Source organism: Microcaecilia unicolor, chromosome 7, assembly GCF_901765095.1.
Source record: "Microcaecilia unicolor chromosome 7, aMicUni1.1, whole genome shotgun sequence".
Classification (NCBI taxonomy): Eukaryota; Metazoa; Chordata; class Amphibia; order Gymnophiona; family Siphonopidae; genus Microcaecilia; species Microcaecilia unicolor.
In genome coordinates this window covers 259732080-259753523 of record NC_044037.1, presented here as the reverse complement: position 1 = coordinate 259753523, position 21444 = coordinate 259732080, and the positions used below count along the sequence as shown (strand labels likewise).

Sequence of the window (21444 nt, the reverse complement as noted above, 5' to 3'; positions counted from 1 at the left end):
CCACCACCCCAATAATAAATTGCAGCCTTTTAGATGGTGATATTTTTTTTATCCATTTCTAACATGAGGCATTTAGGAAATACTTATCTGTTAACATGGCACTTTTCATTCCAGACAAATCCCATCCCAGGGAATTTTTCTACTTCTATTTCAAATAGTAAAAAAGAAAGCACTGAATCTGAAGGTGTAGTATTCGAGCCTCATTTTGGACTGTTGTACTAAGCTACGGTAAGCACTAACGCATGCCTGTCACAGCTTAAAAGGGCTCACCGTGGAATGCACTATGTCCCTTGGTAATTTTGCAATGTGTGTTCACAAACCGCTTACTAAAAAATAATTTTTATTTTTCCGCAGAGGGGGGCATAGAGGGGATATTTATGCGCTAATCATTTAGGGGCCCTTTTACCAAGCTGTGGTTAAAAGGGCTTTGCGGTATTTGCAACGGCCGTTTGTGCTGCATGCCAGTGCCCTTTTTACCGCAGCAGGTAAAAAGCCCGAAAAACTCATGGCCATGCGGTAAGCTTGCACTTACCGCATGGCCTTGCAGGGGGAGCACTTACCACCACCCGTGGAGGTGGCGGTAAGGGCTCCCGCGCTACCCCTGCGGTAACCCGCTACGGTGTATTTTATTTTTGGTGTGCGCTAGAGGTGGGACTACTGCCGGTAGCCACGTTGGGTCGGCAGTAGTTCCAGATTGCCGTGTGGCAACTCTTTAGTAAAAGGGCCCCTTAGTGCAGTTACATTACCATGCACTAACTAGTTAGTGCAGGATTAGCATGTGAGCACTTACCACCTTCAAAATAGGTACTGAAAGTGCTCATGCACTAAGAGGTCCTTTTACTAAAGTATGCTAACATGTTTAGCGCATGCTATCGATTAGTAAGCGCTAAATGATAAGACATCCATAGGAATATAATGGGCATCTTATCATTTAGTGCACGCTACTCATTACCGCGTGCTAAATCCATTAGCACAACTTAGTAAAAGGACCCCTAAGTTTTGCTAATGCCTGCATGCTAATAGTAACATTAGTGCATGGCCATTACTTCATAAAATGGAAAATCAGCCATTTTCTGGCTACACTAAAAATGGTATTAGCACATGGGAAAGACCCGCGTAAGTGTGCGCTAAGGTCACTTTTAACTGCAGCATAGTAAAAGGAGCTCTTTGTGTATTTCCAATCAGGTATTAAAGATGATGATTAACCTGCTGGTAAATATTCTTCACACATGGTCAAGAGCAGCTACAGCAAGACTAGGAAAAAGTACTGTCAGTTTGTCAATTTCAATTTATAGAGCAATGGAACAATTTCTGCATGTGCAATCCTTTTTTTTTTTTTTTAAATCACAACATTGTGAAGCAGTTTAGTGTAACAGTAAGGACCTAATATTTTTCTGGGAACTTCAAAAAATTGGTCTGTGGTGAAACTCTACGCTCAGCAGCTTTTTCTGGGGGTATAGTGAAATGTAACTGTGATTTATAATGAGAAAAGGTATCTACAACATACAATTTTCTACCTAGCTGAAAATAATAATTCATAGTGATGTCCCTTCCAGATAAAAGACCTTTGCTGTGTAGGACCTATGTGGTAAAATGATCATGATAAATGTCAGACTAGCGCAGGTAACGGCTTTACAAACCATTAAGATTAGCTGGCTCGTTTTTTCGATGATAACAGTAACCGTGCTGTGACTCTATGTGGTAATAATATCTCAGTACTGATAAATGCCAGAGCCAGGGAGAGGTGTTTATCATTCCCAGTTTAGAAATGCTGACTCAAGTTACCATGTGCTAGCTTTTTGTTTTTTTTTTGTTTTTTTAATAACAATTATAATGAATATTTTTTAAACAAAATGCATCAAGAAATATTGTGTAACTTTTATTAGATTTCTGTACTTTGCAATCTCTTTTACCAAACTGCGCTAGCAATTCCTCCGTGGCAGTGTCGACGAACGTTGATATTGCCACGTCTGAAATTGTTAGTGTGGTTTAGTAAAAGGGGTCCTTAGTCATTCTTAATAATTCCCTGTAACATAACCAGTGCTTAATTTCTAAGGAAGTGTTTCTCAAGATTTCATCCAGTGTGGCCCTATTTCAACACTTAAAAATTCACATGACCCCAGCTGATGAAGTGAAATGACAGTCCTCTGTTTCCGCCCCTTGTTTCCTCCTCCCCCTTCCCCCATACCTTTTACAAAACATGAAGACAACAGTAGCAACAATCAGCACACAGTGTCACTATACACTCACAGATCACCAGTCTGCATGGTTTTCTAGTCTAATAGGAAGTGCACACAAGAGGAGGGAGCAGGTGCTGTGAATGGACACTGGCTCACAGAGTCCATGCAGACTGCACTACTAGTCATAGGTCACATGTGGGGCAACCCTGTTGCTGTGACTCCATCTACTGATAATGTGACTGCATTTGGGTCCTGAGCCACAATTTGCTAACCACTATCCTAATGGAATGCCTTAGAATGCAGTTCCATCACTTCTTTCTGTACTCCAGAGGTAGAACAGCCCCTCCCTTCCAAGCAGACTTCAGCAAAGAGGGAGGGGGGAAAGAGGTGCATCTGCAGCAAATAGAGCAGAAAATAGCCACTGTTCCCTACTCCAGCCCATCTCCTCCTGTTGCTATTGTTTTCCTCCTGTTCTGCAGGGACAAAGGAGGGGGGAGTGATGGTGCAAGAAATACTGTGCAGCAAACAAGATGCCCAAAAGATGGATAAATTAGCACAAGTTTTAAATCTGTACGCATAAAAACATAAGAAAAGGCTGAGTCAGACCAAGATCCATCAAGCCCAGCCTCCTGTCTCCAACAGTGGCCAATCCGGCTTACATGTACCAAGCAGATCCCAAAGTAAATCTACTTCCCTTAGCTCATTTCCAGGAAAGAACAGTGGTTCTCCCGGTTTTACCCGCCTAATAATTTGTTGTGGACTTTTCCTCCAGTAACCCATCCAATCCTCTTTTGAATCCAGCTATGTTAGTGGCATCCTCTAGTAACAGCTTAATTATGTGCTGCATTATAAAAATCCTATGGTTTGTTTTCAGTCTGCCAGTGATTAGTTTCATGGAAAATCCTCTTGTTTTTGTGTTGTTTGACAGGTTAAACAACTGTACCCCCCATTCATAATTTTCTAAGCTTCTATTTTATTTCTTCATTTGTTTGTTTGAGCATTTGATAAACCACCAATCATGGGGACTTCAAAACGGCGCATAAAACCCCAGTGAAAATCATATTAGGTCAGAGACAAACCACAAACTGATTTCACATAAAGACTGAATACAGGAGGAAGGGAAGTACAGCAAAGCATCACATATACCAGAGACGTTGAATGAGAGATAATTGAAAACAAGAGGGTTTGAGGAGAAAAGTAGGGGAGAGCCTGCTGATACACCGCAGAATCAAAGATCAGGTAAAAACCTGAGAGAATAATCACATCTTCAGGGCAGATTGAAATCTTTTTTCAGACAGTTCTATGGGAAGATCTATTGGCAAGGAATTCCAGAGGGTAGGAGAGAGATGTGCAAAAGTCATGGAGAAAGAGGAATCTAATTGAACCTTTGTGATAGATGGAATAGTGAGAAAATTGGTGGTGCAGGATCTGAGAGAACCAGAAGCATATAAAGGGAATAAGAAGACAGGAAAGAAAGTGGCATATTAGAATAAAAAGCCGTAAGAGTAAGCATTAGCATCTTAAACTGGATTCTATTAATGGGAGGCCAGTGTTGTGCAAACAGTAATGGCAAGAACATGGTCGGACCGTTTTTGCCATGTAACAGTTTCACAGTTTATAACAGTTTTGCACAAGCTGGAGACACAGAATGGAATACTGGGGGCCCCTGCAACTAGAAAATTACAGTAATCCAAGCAGTTCAGCATGAAGGCATGTATCAGGGTCTTCAGCCGTATCACCGAGGAATGCTTTAAACAATCAAATCTTTGAGGGTGCCAAAACATTTTTGAACAATCTGAGGAATATGAGAACTGAAATACAGAGAGTTATCAAGAAGCACCCCCAAAGTTAATATAGGACCTGATATTCAAAACCATTCAACTGGGTAGGAGAAGCTCTTACCCAGTTAAATGTCACTCAGCTGGTTATCTGGGAATATTCAGCAGCACCTACCTAGATAGTGCTACTGAAAATTTCCTCTGACCAGTCAATTAAACCGGGTATCTTATGGGTGATCCAGGGCACTGTTCCCTCTAAGCTGAGTGGGAGTCCTCCAACTGCATGCTGCCAGTGGGGGGCAGTGCTTCAATATTGTGTTTTTCATTGCTAGGGACAGGCAGCTTCCCTGGAGTCCTGCAGAGCTTGCCCGTTCCTCTCCCTATTGAAAATGTGATAGTAAAATAACACCCCTCACTGTCAGGCCTATAGGTGGAGGACTCCTGCTTAACTTAGAGGGAACAGTGGTCCAGAGGCAGAGTCAGCCCTTATCCAGTTAAGTGCTGATATTCTGTCCTTAACCAGATAAGTTAACCAGACATATAAGGCTGCATAAATAGGAGCCCTATTGTTGTCCATTTTAACTTATTTGATTAAAAGTTGAATACCGGCTTAACTGGATAAGTGCCTTCCCTCTGTACATACCCGGATATTCAATGTCAGTACCTGGACATGGCCCAGCTTTGAATATCCAGGCCTATTTCTGCCAACGGTGAAAAAAAGCCCACTGTCCACCACCACCGGCTGAATACTGACTCCATAGTATCTTGAATGGAATAAGTGTTGAGTTAAGGAAAATCATCTCTTCTCCAAGCTGAAAAACCCTAACCTGTTTAGTCTGTCTTCATAAGGGAGATGTTCCAGCACTTTTATCATTTTTGTTGCCCTTCTCTGAATCTTCTCTAGTTGCACTATATCCTTTTTCGAGATGCTGTGACTAGAACTGCAAATAGCATTCAAGATACAATCACACCAAGGACCTATACAAAGGCATAATGATATTATCAGTTTGCTCTAATTCCCATTTAGGATTTTTTTTTTAGTAATATTTGAAGCACACTGGATTGAAAATTTCAATCTATTATCCACAATGAATCTATGATCTTTTTCCGGGGTAGTGATTCCTAACTCTGAATCCAGTATTTTGTACCTATATTTAAGATTAGTTTTTGCTATGCGCATCACCTTGCTGTTATCCACATAAAATATTACCTGCAATTTATGCCCAGTCTCCTAGTCTTACAAAATCCTTCTGTAAATCCTCACAATCTTTTACCATTTTAATGGTAATTTTGTATCATCAGCAAATTTGATCACCTCGCTTGTCATTCTTATCTGCAGATTGTTTATGAATATGTTAAATAGCACAGATCTCTATACTGACCCTTGGGTATTCCACTAGTGACCCTTTTTGCATGTGGACATTAGACTATTCAAAACTACTCTGTTTCCCATCTTTTAGCTGGTTTGCAATACTAATTTTCTAAGGATCCTCTCATGAGGAACTTTGTCAAGCCCCTTTTGAAAATCCAGATCCACCATTATATGTTTGTTTGTTTACACCTCCAAAAAACCTAATAAATTGGCAAGGAAAGACGTGTATTGCTGAACCCATGCTGACTCATTCCTATTAAGTTGTATCTATCTATATGGTTAATAATTTTTTTTCTCGTATAGCTTCACTCATTTTGCCCAGCACAGTCATGGGCCTGTAGTTTTCTGGATCATCCCAGGAACATTTCTAAAAATCTGGTGTTACAATGGCTACACTTCAACCCTCAGGTTTCATGGACAGTTTGAAAGACAAGTTACAGATTACTAGTGGCAGCTCTTTGTAATTGAGCTCTTTTGTGACTGAGGTGAAGGCCATCTGACCCTGGTGATATGTCATTCTGAGTTTGTCAATTTGTTTTATAACATCTAGATTTACAGTGATATGCTTTAATTTTTTTAAAATCATCATCATCATCAAAGAAGGCTTAAGATGTTGGTATGACCACAACTTCCTCCTCTGAAAGATCGAAGCAATTTTTGTTTGTTTGTTTTTGTTCACTATTACCTTATCTACCCTGAGCAATCCTTTAACCTCTTGGTCATCCAGTGGTCAAATGAACTCAATCACTGTTTTTGCTTCAAATATAATTGAAAATGTTTTCAGTATTATTCTTGCCTCTACAGCAAGCTTCTTTTCAAACTTTCTTATGGCCTGCCTTCTGCTCATCTCTGTTTTCTTCATTATGGTCTGCATTACATTTTTTATAAGATGCCTTTTTATCACCTCTTTTACCTTACCATTAAACCAAGCCAACCATTATTTGGCCTTCTTTCAACCTTTTTTGATGCATAAAATATATTTCATATGGAGGGGCATAATCGAAAGGGGCACCCAAGTTTTCCTTAGGACATCCTTGCAGGACGTCATGGCGAAGGGACGGGGAAACTCGTATTATCGAAACAAGATGGGCAGCCATCTTTCATTTCGATAATACCGTCAGGGACACCTAAATCGCGAAATTTAAGTCGACCTTAGAGATGGTCGTCCCCAATTTTTGCCCATAATGGAAACCGAGGATGCCCATCTCAGAAACGACCAAATCCAAGCCCTTTGATCATGGGAGGAGCCAGCATTCGTAGTGCACTGGACCCCCTGACATGCCAGGACACCAACTGGGCACCCTAGGGGGCACTGCAGTGGACTTCACAAATTGCTCACAGGTGCATAGCTCCCTTACCTTGTGTGCTGAGCCCCCCAACCCCCCCCCCCAAAAAAAAAACCACTCCCCACAACTGTACACCACTACCATAGCCCTAAGGGGTGAAGAGGGGCACCTACATATGGGTACAGTGGGTTTCTGGTGGGTTTTGAAGGGCTCACATTTACCAGCACAAGTGTAACAGGTAAGGGTGGGTGGGCCTGGGTCCGCCTGCCTGAAGTGCACTGCACCCACTAAAACTGCTTCAGGGATCTGCATACTGCTGTCATGGAGCTGGTATGACATTTGAGGCTGGCAAAAAATATTTTAAAAGGTTTTTTTTTAGGGTGGGAGGGAGTTGGTGACCACTGGGGGAGTAAGGGGAGGTCATCCCCGATTCCCTCCGGTGGTCATCTGGTCAGTTCGGGCACCTTTTTGAGGCTTGGTCGTAAGAAAACATGGACCAAGTAAAGTCGCCCAAGTACTCGTCAGGGACGCCCTTCTTTTTTCCATTAGCGGTCAAGGACGCCCATGTGTTAGGCACACCCCAGTCCCACCTTCACTACGCTTCTGACACGCCCCCGTAAACTTTGGTTGTCCCTACGATGGAAAACAATTGAGGACGCCCAAAATTGGCTTTCGATTATGCCGATTTTGGTGACCCTGGGAGAAGGACGCTGATTTGTGTCGAAAGATGGACACCCTTCTCTTTCAAAAATAAGCCTGATGGGTTTCGATAGTGGTCTTTTTAAATAATGTCCCTTTCTCTTTCAAAGTTTTGACCCTGGAAGTCACTCCTTTTAGTACTTTCCTAACAAAATTCCTCAACTAATCAGTCTTCCTTTTTGAAAATAAGTGAAATAACAGCAGATTTTTTAAAGTGTTTTCATTCTGGTGATGAAAATTTGATCAGTATTGCCTTCTAGCAGTGGCACTCTTCAAGGCTTTATCCTTGACCTTGATGATTGGCATTGCTTATACCTTTCAAACTTGTACTAGTGAAACCTCTTGGATTCTGGCAGAATAACATGAACACTATTTTGACAACCTTTTTCTGTATCCCAGAATAGAGCCAACAACATAAATCAGTTTTGGTTCCCCACAGAAATGATCAGATTCACCAAGAGGCACAGATTATTTTTTTTCCCCTGTGGAGATGAATTTTCGATATGACGTTTAAGTCCAAATTTGGACATTTTGCTCAAAACATCCAGAATCCAAGTGATGAATATAGTGATTTTTGAAACAGCAAAATGTCTGTCCTTTTTTTTTTTAATGGCCACTTGCTAGATGTTTTTGTACTCAGTGCATTTATCCTCTTGGTCTATTTTAGAAAAAAAAAAGTCCAAGTAAAAAAACACACAAAATCAAGCCATTGGGATGTAGGAAGAGCCAGCATTCTTAGTAGGCTGACCACACAGAAATCCCAGCAAAGCAGTAGGGCACCCTAGAGGGCACTGCAGTAGACTTCACATAATAGCTCCCAGGTACACTTCTCACCGTTACCCCCTTATATTGTATGGGGAGCCCTCTAAAACCCACCAAAAACTTACTGTACCCAGCTATACACCACTACAATAGCCCTTATGGTTGCAAGTGTCACCTATATGTGGGTATAGTAGTTTTTTGGTGGGTTCTGGGGGGTTGACATGTTCCACACAAATAGATTATGGGCCTTCTCCACAGTGCACTGCACCAGCCACTAGGCTACTCCAGGGATCTGCTTGCTGCTCTAAAAGGATTGACCATAACATCATAGAGGCTGGTATGTATGTATGCACTATTTCTTTTATATCTTTGGGGGAGGGGGTGGGAAGGGGTCAGTGACCTCTGGGGGAGTAAGGGGGTCATTCCTTTATTCCTCCTGTGGTCAACTGGCCATTTAGGGCACTTTGTAATGGCTTAGTCATTATTAAAATGGGTCTAGCTCAAAACATCATAGTTTTAGTCCTGGATGTTTTGGTTTTGTTCCATTATGGCAGAAAAATATCCAAGTGTTAGGATCGTCCTAATCCCACCCGGACACAGCCCCTTGTGCACCTTTGTGAAAGGACCAGGCACAGGCAGCTCCTTGTGACTCTGAGCAAGTCACTTAACCCTCCATTGCCCCATGTAAGCCGCATTGAGCCTGCCATGAGTGGGAAAGCGCGGGGTACAAATGTAACAAAAAAAAAAAAGGAAGGTAGCCAGTGACAAAGGAGCATCATTATGGTTTTAGTAAATTAAAGAAATTGCATGAAATTGGAACACCAGCAGATTGGAAGCCAGTGTAGATTTCTCAATATTGGTCATATCTTCTATACCAGCCTATTTCCTTACCTTGCCTTGCCATACTACTCTAAACAGCAAGCTGTCCTATACCCATCAGCCCTCCTTCTATAAATGGTGCTTTAAATTGCATACAAAAAAAGAGCCATCCCACTGTTTAAAATACTACACTGGCTGCCAATCAAGGCAAGACTAATCTTGAAAGCTAGTACATCATTTACAATATATCATTTGGTATGTCTCCAGAATATATGTTAGATGTGGTCGAACTATCACCAAGAAATGCAAACCCTGAAACCAGAGGCTACCTACTTCTTCACCTACCCAACTGCAGAAACATAACTTACAAGTCTATCTACATGGCTGGATTTAGTTTCCTGGGTTTCAAATGGTGGAACTTAGTTCCAAAGATCACAAGAAGCATCAACAATTATCTTAAGTTCAGAAAAGAACTGAAAACTTACCACTTAAAAAACTTGTACAACTAAGCTGCCAATGTCATGTCCACTTCCTAATTTGTAAACCATCATTGTAATTTGCAACCAGAATGTAAATTGAAGATTAACATGTGAGCCCTTACCACAATCTATTTTATAGATGATAATGGCTCACACGCTAATCATACTCACTCTCCACCCCCCCACCCCCACCCCACCAAGACATTCATCCTCCATGAAAAAAATAATGAATTTTTAAAAACTCATGGTGTATGCGCGCAGAGAGAAAAATTACCATAGGACATCTCAGTGAATCCTGCGGTAAGCCCTTTCAAACTGTGGAAAGTGCATGCTAACGCTTACCACAGCTTAGTAAAAGGACCCCTTAGGCTCTGTTGTTCTCTTAGGGGGTCTTTTACTAAAACTAAGCTCAAGCTATCTGCAACAGGGCCCCTAGGAATAAAAATGGGCCCTGCTGCAAGTAACTCGAGTTAAGGTTTGAACCGAAACCTGTAACAGTGGGATACAAGAATGCATAAATAAAATAAATAAATAAAAATAAATGTGCAAACTTGGGCGCATGCCCAATTTACACATGCAATTTAATTGAATAACAAACCAATTAGCAACAATAATTGGGAGCTAACAATTATCAGTGTTAATTGGCATTAATTAAACATTACACACATGTATTTTCATGCCAGAATCTGCGTGGCTCCAAAAAGGGGGTGCAGCTATTGGAGGGACATGGGCGGATCAGGGGCATTCCCACAACTTATGCACACTGGGGGATCCATGTTTAATTTAGGCACAGGGATTTACACCAATGTTTCATTGGTGTAAATGGTTCATGCCCAAACGTAGTCGCAGTTCCCAGTGGTAGTGCTATTCTATAAACGGCGTTTAACTTTGAGCACTGTTTGTAGAAGAGCACTAAACGCTATTTGTTTTGGTGCTGATCTTTAGGCATCGGTGGTATATCAAGTTTTTAAGCATAAATATTTACTGAATATGCCCCTCAGATGACTAGGGCATTTCCAACAACTGATCGTCCTCTTAGGTTCATTAACTGATGTTACCCTACATTTCCCCATTAGAATTCTTGCATATAATGGAACCATAGCACCCCAATCCAACCTACATTCTGATACTGCATATTACTCTTACATTTCTCATTATTTAATTTAGAAAAATATTTGCTATGTTACTTATTTATTAATATTCTATAAGAAAATAATCACAAATCACTTCAGATTTGCTAATAAATGAATATCTGTGTACAGCTGTCGGTCTGTATTTTGACTGATGGATCATATTGAGTGTTTGGACATTCAATAAACAACATAAGATACATAATAAATCCAATACAAAACAATGCATCCATTTGGAACAGTATCACTCTTTTATTCATATGTCAAAAACAATGATTTGTCAAATGAAGGACTATCCTAATGATACAGCTATGAACTATGTTAATATATAAGGAAAGCTGTCAAAGTCTTCAATACACAGATTTTTTTTTTACTGTTTATTTTTACTTTACATAAATTTCTTGGAAACGATCATGACTATATTAAACTATTTTGCATTTAATACATTAACATCAGATAAAATGGAATTATGAATAGAAGGATATAAGTCTGCTAAACAGGAAGACTGGGAGATTTTTACAAAAATATCTAAGCAGCGAGTTGATATTCAAAATGGTTTATGTGGTTAAATCATTACTTTTAAAATCTCAGACTGCTGAGTGCACAACTTTTGAAGAGACTTCTCAATATCCAGTCAAAGGTTATCTGGATATAAAAGTGAGGGCTGAGGTTGGTACATCATAGCAGTCAGCTGAAATAAGCTACTCTAGTAAGCTTCTTTTCCAGTGACCCTGAATTATTGGCATTAATAAAGATGTGCAAAGACAAAACTCATATTTTTTCCTTCTGACCTACTTGCTTTCAGCTTTCTGAGCCTATAGAGCAGTTTGGTGTGAGACTTCAGAAGCCCTTGTAATTCAGCTTGCAGATCTTACATTTATGGACAGGGAAGGAGAAACGTCCAAGTCTCCAAAGATAGGATGCAACCAGTGGTGTGCTGGTAAATTTTTTACAACAGGCTCTCTCCCTGGTCCACCTCGGCACCCCCCGTCCACCACTGTGCCCCCCATCCACCTCTGCGCCCCCCCAAAATTGCAGAGCTGGCTATAACCGGGGGGGGGGGGGGGGGGGAGCAATGTATTACTCTCTCCAGGAAAAAAAAATTAAATGATCCCAGGTTCCAATATAATTCATGTTTAAAATGGGATAAAATGCCATAAATAAGTAAATAAATATAAACTTTTAACGTTCAGCACCTGATTCTCAAAGTGGACATATTCCAAACACTATAATGAAAATAAAATTATTTTTTTCTACCTTTGTTGTCTGGTGACTTTGTTTCTCTGATCATGCTGGCCCAGTATCTGATTCTGCTGCTCTCTATCTGTTCCCTTGACTCCGTTTCCAGGGCTTCCTTTCCATTTATTTCTTTTCTTTCCTCCTTTCGTCTTCATTTCTGGGCCTCCGCAGACTTGACTTTACAGTGGATCCAGCTTCTGCCTATTTTCTCCATCCATGTGCAGTTTCTCTCCTCACTTCCTTTTCCCTCATCTAATCTCCTTCCTCTATCTTCCCTCCATGTCCAGCATTTCTTCTCTCTCCCTTCCCTCCCCTCCATCCATGTCCAGAATTTCTCTTGCCCTCCCCTCCATCCATGTCCTGAAACTCTCCTCCCTCCCCTGTCCCCCTCTATCCATCCATACCCAGCAATTGTCTTCTCTCCTCTGCCCCCTCTATCCATCCATGCCCAGCAATTGTTTTCTCTCCCCTGCCCCCCTCTACCCATCCCTGCCCAGCAATTCTCCTCCCTCCCCTGCCCTCCCCTCCCACTCCCATCCCGCTCCCATCCATGTCCAATGAATTTCCTCCCTCCCCTGCCCTCCCCTCCCGCTCCCATCCATGCCCAGCAATTCTCCTCCGTCCCCTGCCCTCCCCTCCCGCTCCCATTCATGTCCAGCGATTCTCCTCCCTCCCCTGCCCTCCCCTCCCGCTCCCATCCATGTCCAACGATTTTCCTCCCTCCCCTACCCTCCCCTCCTGCTCCCATCCATGCCCAGCGATTCTCCTCTCTCCCCTGCCCTTCCCTCCCGCTCCCTCCCCTGCCCTCCCCTCCCACTCTCATCCCACTCCCATCCATGTCCAACGATTCTCCTCCCTCCCCTCCCCTCCCGCTCCCATCCATATCCAATGATTTTCCTCCCTCCTTTGCCCTCCCCTCCCGCTCCCAAACATGCCCAGTGATTGTCCTTCACCCCCACCGTCCTCTCCCGCTCCCATTCATCTTTTTTAAATACCTCCTCCATTGAAGTGCCGCGTTAAAGCCCTGCTGCCCGTCTCTAGCTTTCCCTCCCTGTTTGCTTCAGTTCGTGAACTTCGTACCCTTAGTCCCCCCTTCTGACGTATGATGTCAGAAGGCGGGACTAAGGGCACGAAGTTCACGAACTGAAGCAAACAGGGAGGGAAAGCTAGAGACAGGCAGCAGGGCTTTAACGCGGCGCTTCAACGGAGGAGGTATTTAAAAAAGATGGATGAGAGGGGATGGTGGGGGCGAAGGACAATCACTGGGCATGTTTGGGAGCAGGAGGGGAGGTAAGCATGGCGCCCTCCTGCCATGCTTACCTCCTGCAATGGAGCCGGCTCGCCCCGAAGAACAACCGGCTCGCAAGAGCTGTCAAAATTTAACAAGCGGCTCTTGCGAGCCGGAGCGAGCCGGTTCCAGCACACCACTGGATGCAACCTATAGTTTTAGCAATGATGTCAGTGATCAGAGGGGGTTTTTTGGTTGCTTTGAAGACAATCTATTACATTGATTAAAGCTGTATCCTCTGTTTCTGGATGATTCATCCTTATCAAAGGAGGCAGAGAGAGCTGATGGAGTAAGAACGCAATGGCCCTTGGGAGAGGTACACCAGATGGAGGATCTGATTCCAGGATCAGTGGAGTTGAAACCAGGAAGCTTAGCTGGAGATTTAGAGATGGGATTTGATGGACCTCCCTGTAATTTGTTCTGCTAATTCTCAGAATTAATTGAGTTCCTAGCCATTTAGAGTGAAAGTGAGGATGATGGTGTCTAGTAAATGGAGTATTGATTATGGGAAATTACAGAGGTCTGCCCTCTTCCCTTGTTATATAATGTGTGGTTACAACTGTTGGCAAGGCTGATTCATCCTTTAGTCTTTGCGCCTTTTACATTTGCTGATGATATTCATCTGCTTGTTCCCATTGACATATACTCCAGTTAAGATCCCTATTGTTTTGTTTTGGTGTCACAATGACTGAAAAAGCATTTGCTGGTACTTAGTGCACAACAAAATGGGAATATGTTGAGCTGGGCATTTCAATTCTGATTTCCACATTCTGTCTAAAATGGGGCTGTTAATAAATACATTTCTGCTAGAGGGCTTGGTGGCCATTTTGAGGGCTGACATCATTGAAGTTGGAGAGAGTGTGCATTGCTTTCATCCCATTGCACCCAAGAGATCCCCTGGTAAGCCTGTGGAGTGGATCAGGGATGGGAGGCTGCAAAGGGAGCATCTTTGGCCCACCCTTATGACCTTGGGGGGAGGACGTCTAGGGCCTCAGTGGGGTGAGTACCATGTGGCCAGTGCTTGTCCACAAATTGGAGATCAGCGGGATTTGGATTGGGGGGAGTCTCACAGGGTGATTTTCTGGGATTGCTGCTGCTGGTTGTGGCTACCATGGTGGGAGAGGGATGCAGCTGGGGGGCTGCTGTTAGGGAGGGTGCTGCCGTTGAGGGGTGTCAACCACAGGAGGGAAGGTTGCTGTTAATTGCAAATTTAGTAAAATTTAGCAAAAATATGAGCTTTATAGCTGCATGGTCTCTTTCTTCCAGCTGAACCATAAACCAGACCGTGATGGTGCATCAGGGTCAGTCGGTCAAAAGTCCTGCCCTTCCAGCCAATAGCTGGGAGCTTCTTGAGGCTTTTTCCTCCCTGTATATCATTTTCATTGCTTATTTAATATTATACAAAGAACATTAGTGAATGGCCATTAACACAAAGAAATAGAAAATCAGCCATTTTAGGGCTGTGGTAAAAATATCATAGCATGTGGGAAAGACCCATGTAATGGAGCACTAAGACCACTTTTTACCGTAGATTAGTAAAAGGACTCCTTAATATCCAAAGGGTTTATCTTGTTAAACTTTTGGGGAAAAGGTTTTGGTGCTGGTGTTTTTTTTTGTAAAATGGTTTTAATATGACTCTGGGAGGGGGCATTCAGCATTCTGTGGCCAAAGTTATCCATCTAAGCCATGGCATACAAATAGCACGCCTGTAGTTATCCTGATAACATTACTCAGATAGTTTTGTTTGAGTACATTTAGGAGGTCTTTTACTAAGTCACACTAGCGTTAAACCCTAGAGATGCCCGTAGGAATATATGCAACTTCCACGGTATCTCAAATATCCTTAAGGAAGAGGGTTCCTCATATATAACTCTTTCTATCACCCAACAACACTTATATTTTTAACAGTACTTATATAGTCTTTAAGGGACATACAGATTAGGATCTATCAGATTTGCATGTTACCACCATTTTGGCTTTTTAATTGTGAGCCATGCACTATCTTATGGTGGGCATGTATTCGTCATTCGATCCATATTTTTCATATATTTTTAAAGACTTTTTTAGCTTTAAGCAACTTAATTCAATATTCAAAATTTGCAAAATTGTACTTAGCTTTTGAAATAAACTCTTTTCTTCTTAATTTCTATTGAGTTTCATTCATAACAAACATTCATCTCGGAGACATCTAATCCCGACATGAATTCATGTTTCGCACATAGTGCTGTATCAAGGTTCCGTCTCTAGTACAGAGTATTGGAATAAGAGTTACTCTGCAACTAAGAATCCATTCTTAACCAGCCCTTAACTCTTATTCCAGTACTCCGCACTAGAGATGGAACCTTGATACACTTGCAAAACATGAATTCATGTCGGGATTAGATGTCTCCGAGATGAATGTTTGTTATGAATGAAACTCAATAGAAATTAAGAAGAAAAGAGTTTATTTCAAAAGCTAAGTACAATTTTGCAAATTTTGAATATTGAATTAAGTTGCTTAAAGCTAAACAAGTCTTTAAAAATATATGAAAAATATGGATCGAATGATGAATACATGCCCACCATAAGATAGTGCATGGCTCACAATTAAAAAGCCAAAATGGTGGTAACATGCAAATCTGATAGATCCTAATCTGTATGTCCCTTAAAGACTATATAAGTACTGTTAAAAATATAAGTGGAGTTGGATGATAGAAAGAGTTATATACGTAGGAATATATGGGCATCTCTAGTGTTTAGCACATGCTTATTTTTAGTGCATACCAAAAATGCTATTGCAGCTTAGTAAAAGACCCCCTCAGTGAAAATCTTAGTCAGATAGTTCAGCCAAATATCCAGATAATGGAATATGGACCTCTAATCATTTTTCCCATAAATACACAATGGTATAAAGCCTGTATTACATAGGGCACCGTGAAACCAAAATCTGAAATTGTGCCACTTTCTTTGTTTCTCAGAAAACCAAGATTATGATACTCGTATTGAGGCTATAAGATGTCTTATATGGAAGCTGCCACAATCAAACCATGATACATTGAAAATCTTATTTGCGCATCTAAAAAAGTAAGTCAGATGACTTTTGAGATATCTGTTTTGTTTATTTGGAAAATGCATGAATCATAATATAGCAGTTGATAAGCTACAATTACCCGTTTAGATTAATCCGTTTAATGATGTCAGTATATGTATATCATGATGTTTAGCAGCAAACTGCATTTCAAAAATATTCATGAAAGGCGAAAAAATGGTGAAGAAATAGATGTTAAAGGAAATCAGGGACGCAAACAAACTGGGCAACACAATAATAATGGGGGATTTCAATTACCCGCATATAGACTGGGTTAATGTAACATCTGTACACGCAAGGGACATAAGATTTCTTGATGAAATCAAGGACAGCTTCATGGAACAGCTAGTTCAGGAGCCGACAAGAGAAGGAAAATACTAGACTTAGTCCTTAGTGGTGCTCATGATCTAGTGCAGGGGGTAACGATACGAGGGCCGCTTGATAACAGTGATCATAATATGATCGGTTTTGATATTGGCATTGAAGGAAGTGAAACTAGGAAATCAAGTACGCTAGCGTTTAACTATAGAAAAGGTGATTACGACAAAATGAGAAAAATGGTGAAAAAAAGACTGAAAGGAGCAGCTCGCAGAGTAAAAAAACTTGCATCAGGCGTGGATGCTGTTTAAAAACACCATCCTGGAGGTTCAGGACAAATATATTCCACGTATTAGAAAAAAGGGAAAAAAGACTAAACGTCAGCCGGCGTGGCTAAACAGTAAGATAAAGGAAATCATTAGAGCCAAAAAACAATCCTTCAGAAAGTGGAGAAGAGAACCAACTGAAAGTAACAGGATAGATCATAAGGAATGCCAAGCCAAATGCAAAGCGGAGATAAGGAGGGCAAAAAAGGACTTTGAGAAGAAATTAGCGTTGGAAGCAAAAATACATAGTAAAAAATTTTTTAGATACATTAAAAGCAGGAAACCGGCCAAAGAGTCGGTTGGGCCGCTGGACAAAAATGGTGTTAAAGGGGCGATCAAGGAGGACAAAGCTGTAGCGGAGAAATTAAATGAATTCTTTGCTTCGGTCTTCACCGAGGAGGATTTGGGGGGGACACCGGTGCCGGAAAGAATATTTGAAGCGGGGGAGTCGGAGAAACTAAACAAATTCTCTGTAACCTTGGAGGATGTAATGGGTCAGTTCAGCAAGCTGAAGAGTAGTAAATCACTGGGACCTGATGGTATTCATCCCAGAGTATTAATAGAACTAAAAAATGAACTTGCGGAGCTACTGTTAGAAATATGCAATCTGTCCCTAAAATCGAGTGTAGTACCGGAAGACTGGAGGGTAGCCAATGTTACTCCGATTTTTAAGAAGGGTTCCAGAGGAGATCCGGGAAATTATAGACCGGTGAGTCTGACGTCGGTGCCGGGCAAGATGGTGGAGGCTATTATTAAGAATAAAATTGCAGAGCATATACAAAAACATGGACTGATGAGACAAAGTCAGCACGGATTTAGTGAAGGGAAGTCTTGCCTCACCAATCTAATGCATTTTTTTGAGGGGGTAAGCAAACATGTGGACAATGGGGAGCCGGTTGATATTGTATATCTGGATTTTCAGAAGGCGTTTGACAAAGTGCCGCACGAAAGACTCCTGAAGAAATTGCAGAGCCATGGAATCGGAGGTAGGGTATTATTATGGATTAAGAACTGGTTGAAAGATAGGAAGCAGAGAGTAGGATTGCGTGGCCAGTATTCTCAGTGGAGGAGGGTAGTTAGTGGGGTCCCGCAGGGGTCTGTGCTGGGTCCGTTGCTTTTTAATGTATTTATAAATGACCTAGAGATGGGAATAACTAGTGAGGTAATTAAATTCGCCGATGACACAAAATTATTCAGGGTCGTCAAGTCGCAGGAAGAATGTGAACGATTACAGGAGGACCTTGCGAGACTGGGAGAATGGGCGTGCAAGTGGCAGATGAAGTTCAATGTTGACAAGTGCAAAGTGATGCATGTGGGTAAGAGGAACCCGAATTATAGCTACGTCTTGCAAGGTTCCGCGTTAGGAGTTACGGATCAAGAAAGGGATCTGGGTGTCGTCGTCGATGATACGCTGAAACCTTCTGCTCAGTGTGCTGCTGCGGCTAGGAAAGCGAATAGAATGTTGGGTGTTATTAGGAAGGGTATGGAGTCCAGGTGTGCGGATGTTATAATGCCGTTGTATCGCTCCATGGTGCGACCGCACCTGGAGTATTGTGTTCAGTACTGGTCTCCGTATCTCAAAAAAGATATAGTAGAATTGGAAAAGGTACAGCGAAGGGCGACGAAAATGATAGTGGGGATGGGACGACTTTCCTATGAAGAGAGGCTGAGAAGGCTAGGGCTTTTCAGCTTGGAGAAGAGACGGCTGAGGGGAGATATGATAGAAGTGTATAAAATAATGAGTGGAATAGATCGGGTGGATGTGAAGCGACTGTTCACGCTATCCAAAAATACTAGGACTAGAGGGCATGAGTTGAAGCTACAGTGTGGTAAATTTAAAACGAATCGGAGAAAATTTTTCTTCACCCAACGTGTAATTAGACTCTGGAATTCGTTGCCGGAGAACGTGGTACGGGCGGTTAGCTTGACGGAGTTTAAAAAGGGGTTAGATAGATTCCTAAAGGACAAGTCCATAGACCGCTATTAAATGGACTTGGAAAAATTCCGCATTTTTAGGTATAACTTGTCTGGAATGTTTTTACGTTTGGGGAGCGTGCCAGGTGCCCTTGACCTGGATTGGCCACTGTCGGTGACAGGATGCTGGGCTAGATGGACCTTTGGTCTTTCCCAGTATGGCACTACTTATGTACTTATGTACTTATGTAATAAGTATACATGTATTAAAGTAATGTCATGGCTGGTGTTATCTACCTCTCACCCTCCTGCATCTTCTTTAAACTGAGATTGCTGAACCTAGATGCCCAGTTATTGATGATCTCCTTCTAACAGCAGCATCTGGATCTTTGGCAGGCTTGTCATGGACATTGTTTTGGAAGACTCACAGTTGCTTCTTGTTTGTCACATGGGTAGGACATTGTGGCCTATCTGATTGTCTTGTCCTTCTGCAATGCCAATTTCTCTACATTTAGCTTAAAGTCTAAGAAATCAACTCACATGCATTCTCCGGAGAATAGGCTCTGCCCATAGAAATGGGTAATCTATTTTCTGCGCCCAAACTGAAGCTTTTTTTTTTTTTTTTTTAGAAAAACTGCACACTGAGTTTTCAACCACATTTAGCAATTCTGCCATGCTGGCATCTTTGTCAGGAAGACCCTCGATTACTGCAAGCCTGTAAACTACAAGTTAATACATTAATTCTGGTGTCTTTGTTGAGACACATAAAAAAATATTACAGCTGAGTATAAGGGAAGCTAGCTGTAAACTTTTAGCTTAACCTAACTTTATCCCAGTGGGGGTCATGTGATGGCAACTGCTTGAGTGGATGTCCATAAGCTCATCTCCACTCTCTCTTGCTGAAAAAACTTTTTCCTACTGATTTTTGAGGCAGAATGTCCCTTTAAGTGGTCAGCAAATTATAGTATCCCATCGGAGTTCGATTTGACTGGGAGCATCAGTGATTAGCTGCAATTCTCCAGGTATTCCAGCTAAGGCAGCTCGAATAAGCAAGGATAGGGCAGCGAATATGCCACGCAAGATGGCAACTTCAAAGCCAGACACACCTGAAGTGCCTGGGCTTGAGGATCATGTTCAGGTTTCTATGAGACATCTCTCCCAACTCCTGGATGACAAGCTTGTTAAGCTATATGGACGAGATTAAAGATTTTGTGGCTGGGCAGGCGGCCCGGATACAACAGGTGGAGGAGTGTATTTCCACCCAGGAACAGCAAGTCTCAGCAGCAGAGGAGTGTTTGGGCTCATTAGAGACACGGATTAAACAACTAATGGACCAGGTGGAAGATCAAGACAATCATGGAAGGAGAAATAACTTACGTATAATTGGAGTTCCAGAAAGATTTAGACTTGATGGACCTCGCTGGGCGCTGGCTTCTAGAGGCAGTTGGTCTTCCTCAGTGTGGGCCCGGTGCACATGAAGCGAGTGCACTGGGTGGGGATACAAAGAAAGGAAGTAGTCAAACTGTGCCCAGAAATTGTGTGCTATCTAAATTATGCAATTAAAGCTTGCATATTGGAATTGTGCAAACATGTTCGTGTATTGGACTATCAGGGCTCCAAGCTGCTTCTTTTTGAAGACTACTCCGCCACAGTGGCGGAATAGCAGAAGGCCCTGGCACCTTATTGTTTGCAACTGTTTGCTAGGGGCATAAAATTTGCCTTTAAATACCCTGCTTGTGTGTGCGACAACCACACGATGGTCTTCACTATAGCCTAAGAACTCAAATTGTTTTTGGATAAGTTGCCTCCTTCTTAGAAAAGCTGGGTGAAGTGACCTTATTTTGATGGGTGATGTCACTCTGCCTAATGCTTGGATGTTTTTTATATTCTTTGGAACTTGCCTGGAGTATGGACTGACATTGGAGGAGGTTTTGGGAAGGAAAATTGTAATCCATATTCTTGGTTAGTACATACATTGGGTTCATTCCACAGTGGCTGGATTTCATTTCCTTCTGGGACAGTTTAGCTGGGAAGCCTTCTCCAGTTCCTAGTGTTCAGAATTTGTATAATAATCTTGCTCTTAGTTTTGGGGTGGTACTGGGATGGGTAAATTGCACATTGCCACCCTAAATGTAGATGTCCTTCATTCTCCTGGGACAGCAGGGTGGTACAAGGGAGCATCATGGACAGTGGAGGCACTTTGTGCTGAACAGGGGTGGGTTGTGTGGGGTAGCACTGTGGCAGAGTCCAGTTTTACCACCCGTGACCCTGTAGTGTCCATTTGTTCATTGATCTGGCGTTATGTACAGTATAATATGCTTCTTTTGATACAGCGGTCAACATGTTGCGGAGTTTGGTCCTGGGGCAATCTTGTCTAAAGCAGACATTGAGTCTGCTTTTCACTTACTGCTGGTGCGTCCGCGGGATTTTCACTTGCTAGGGTTCCAATATGAGGGTGGGTTTTATTTTGATTGGTGCTTGCCCATGGACTGCTCCTTATCCTGTTCTTATTTTGAGCAATTTTCTACCTTTGTGCATTGGGTTATGGAACAGTATCTGGGCTTATCATTTATTGTGCATTATTTAGTTGATTTCTTGTTTGGGGAGAGGGCGGGGACTAGTGAGTGTGAGCACTTTGTTGTGGCCTTTCCGAGTGTGGCTCATGCTTTTGAGATACCTTTAGCTGCAGAGAAGTTGAAGGGGCCGACTACATCGTTTTTTGGGGGAGGGGCATCCAGCTGGAATCGGTGGCTATGGAGTCCTGGTTGACTTTGGATAAGGTGCGTG

General features: G+C 42.2%; 1 protein-coding gene across 1 annotated transcript in view; it reads left to right on the top strand.

The window, feature by feature from the left end:
* The window catches only part of ARHGAP15 (Rho GTPase activating protein 15), an 816107-nt gene that overhangs the window by 721462 nt on the left and 73201 nt on the right, over nucleotides 1-21444 (top strand). Inside the window, exon 11 of the mRNA XM_030209134.1 lies at nucleotides 15990-16095. Coding sequence (XP_030064994.1) covers nucleotides 15990-16095 — 106 coding nt within the window. The remainder of the gene's footprint in view (nucleotides 1-15989; nucleotides 16096-21444) is intronic.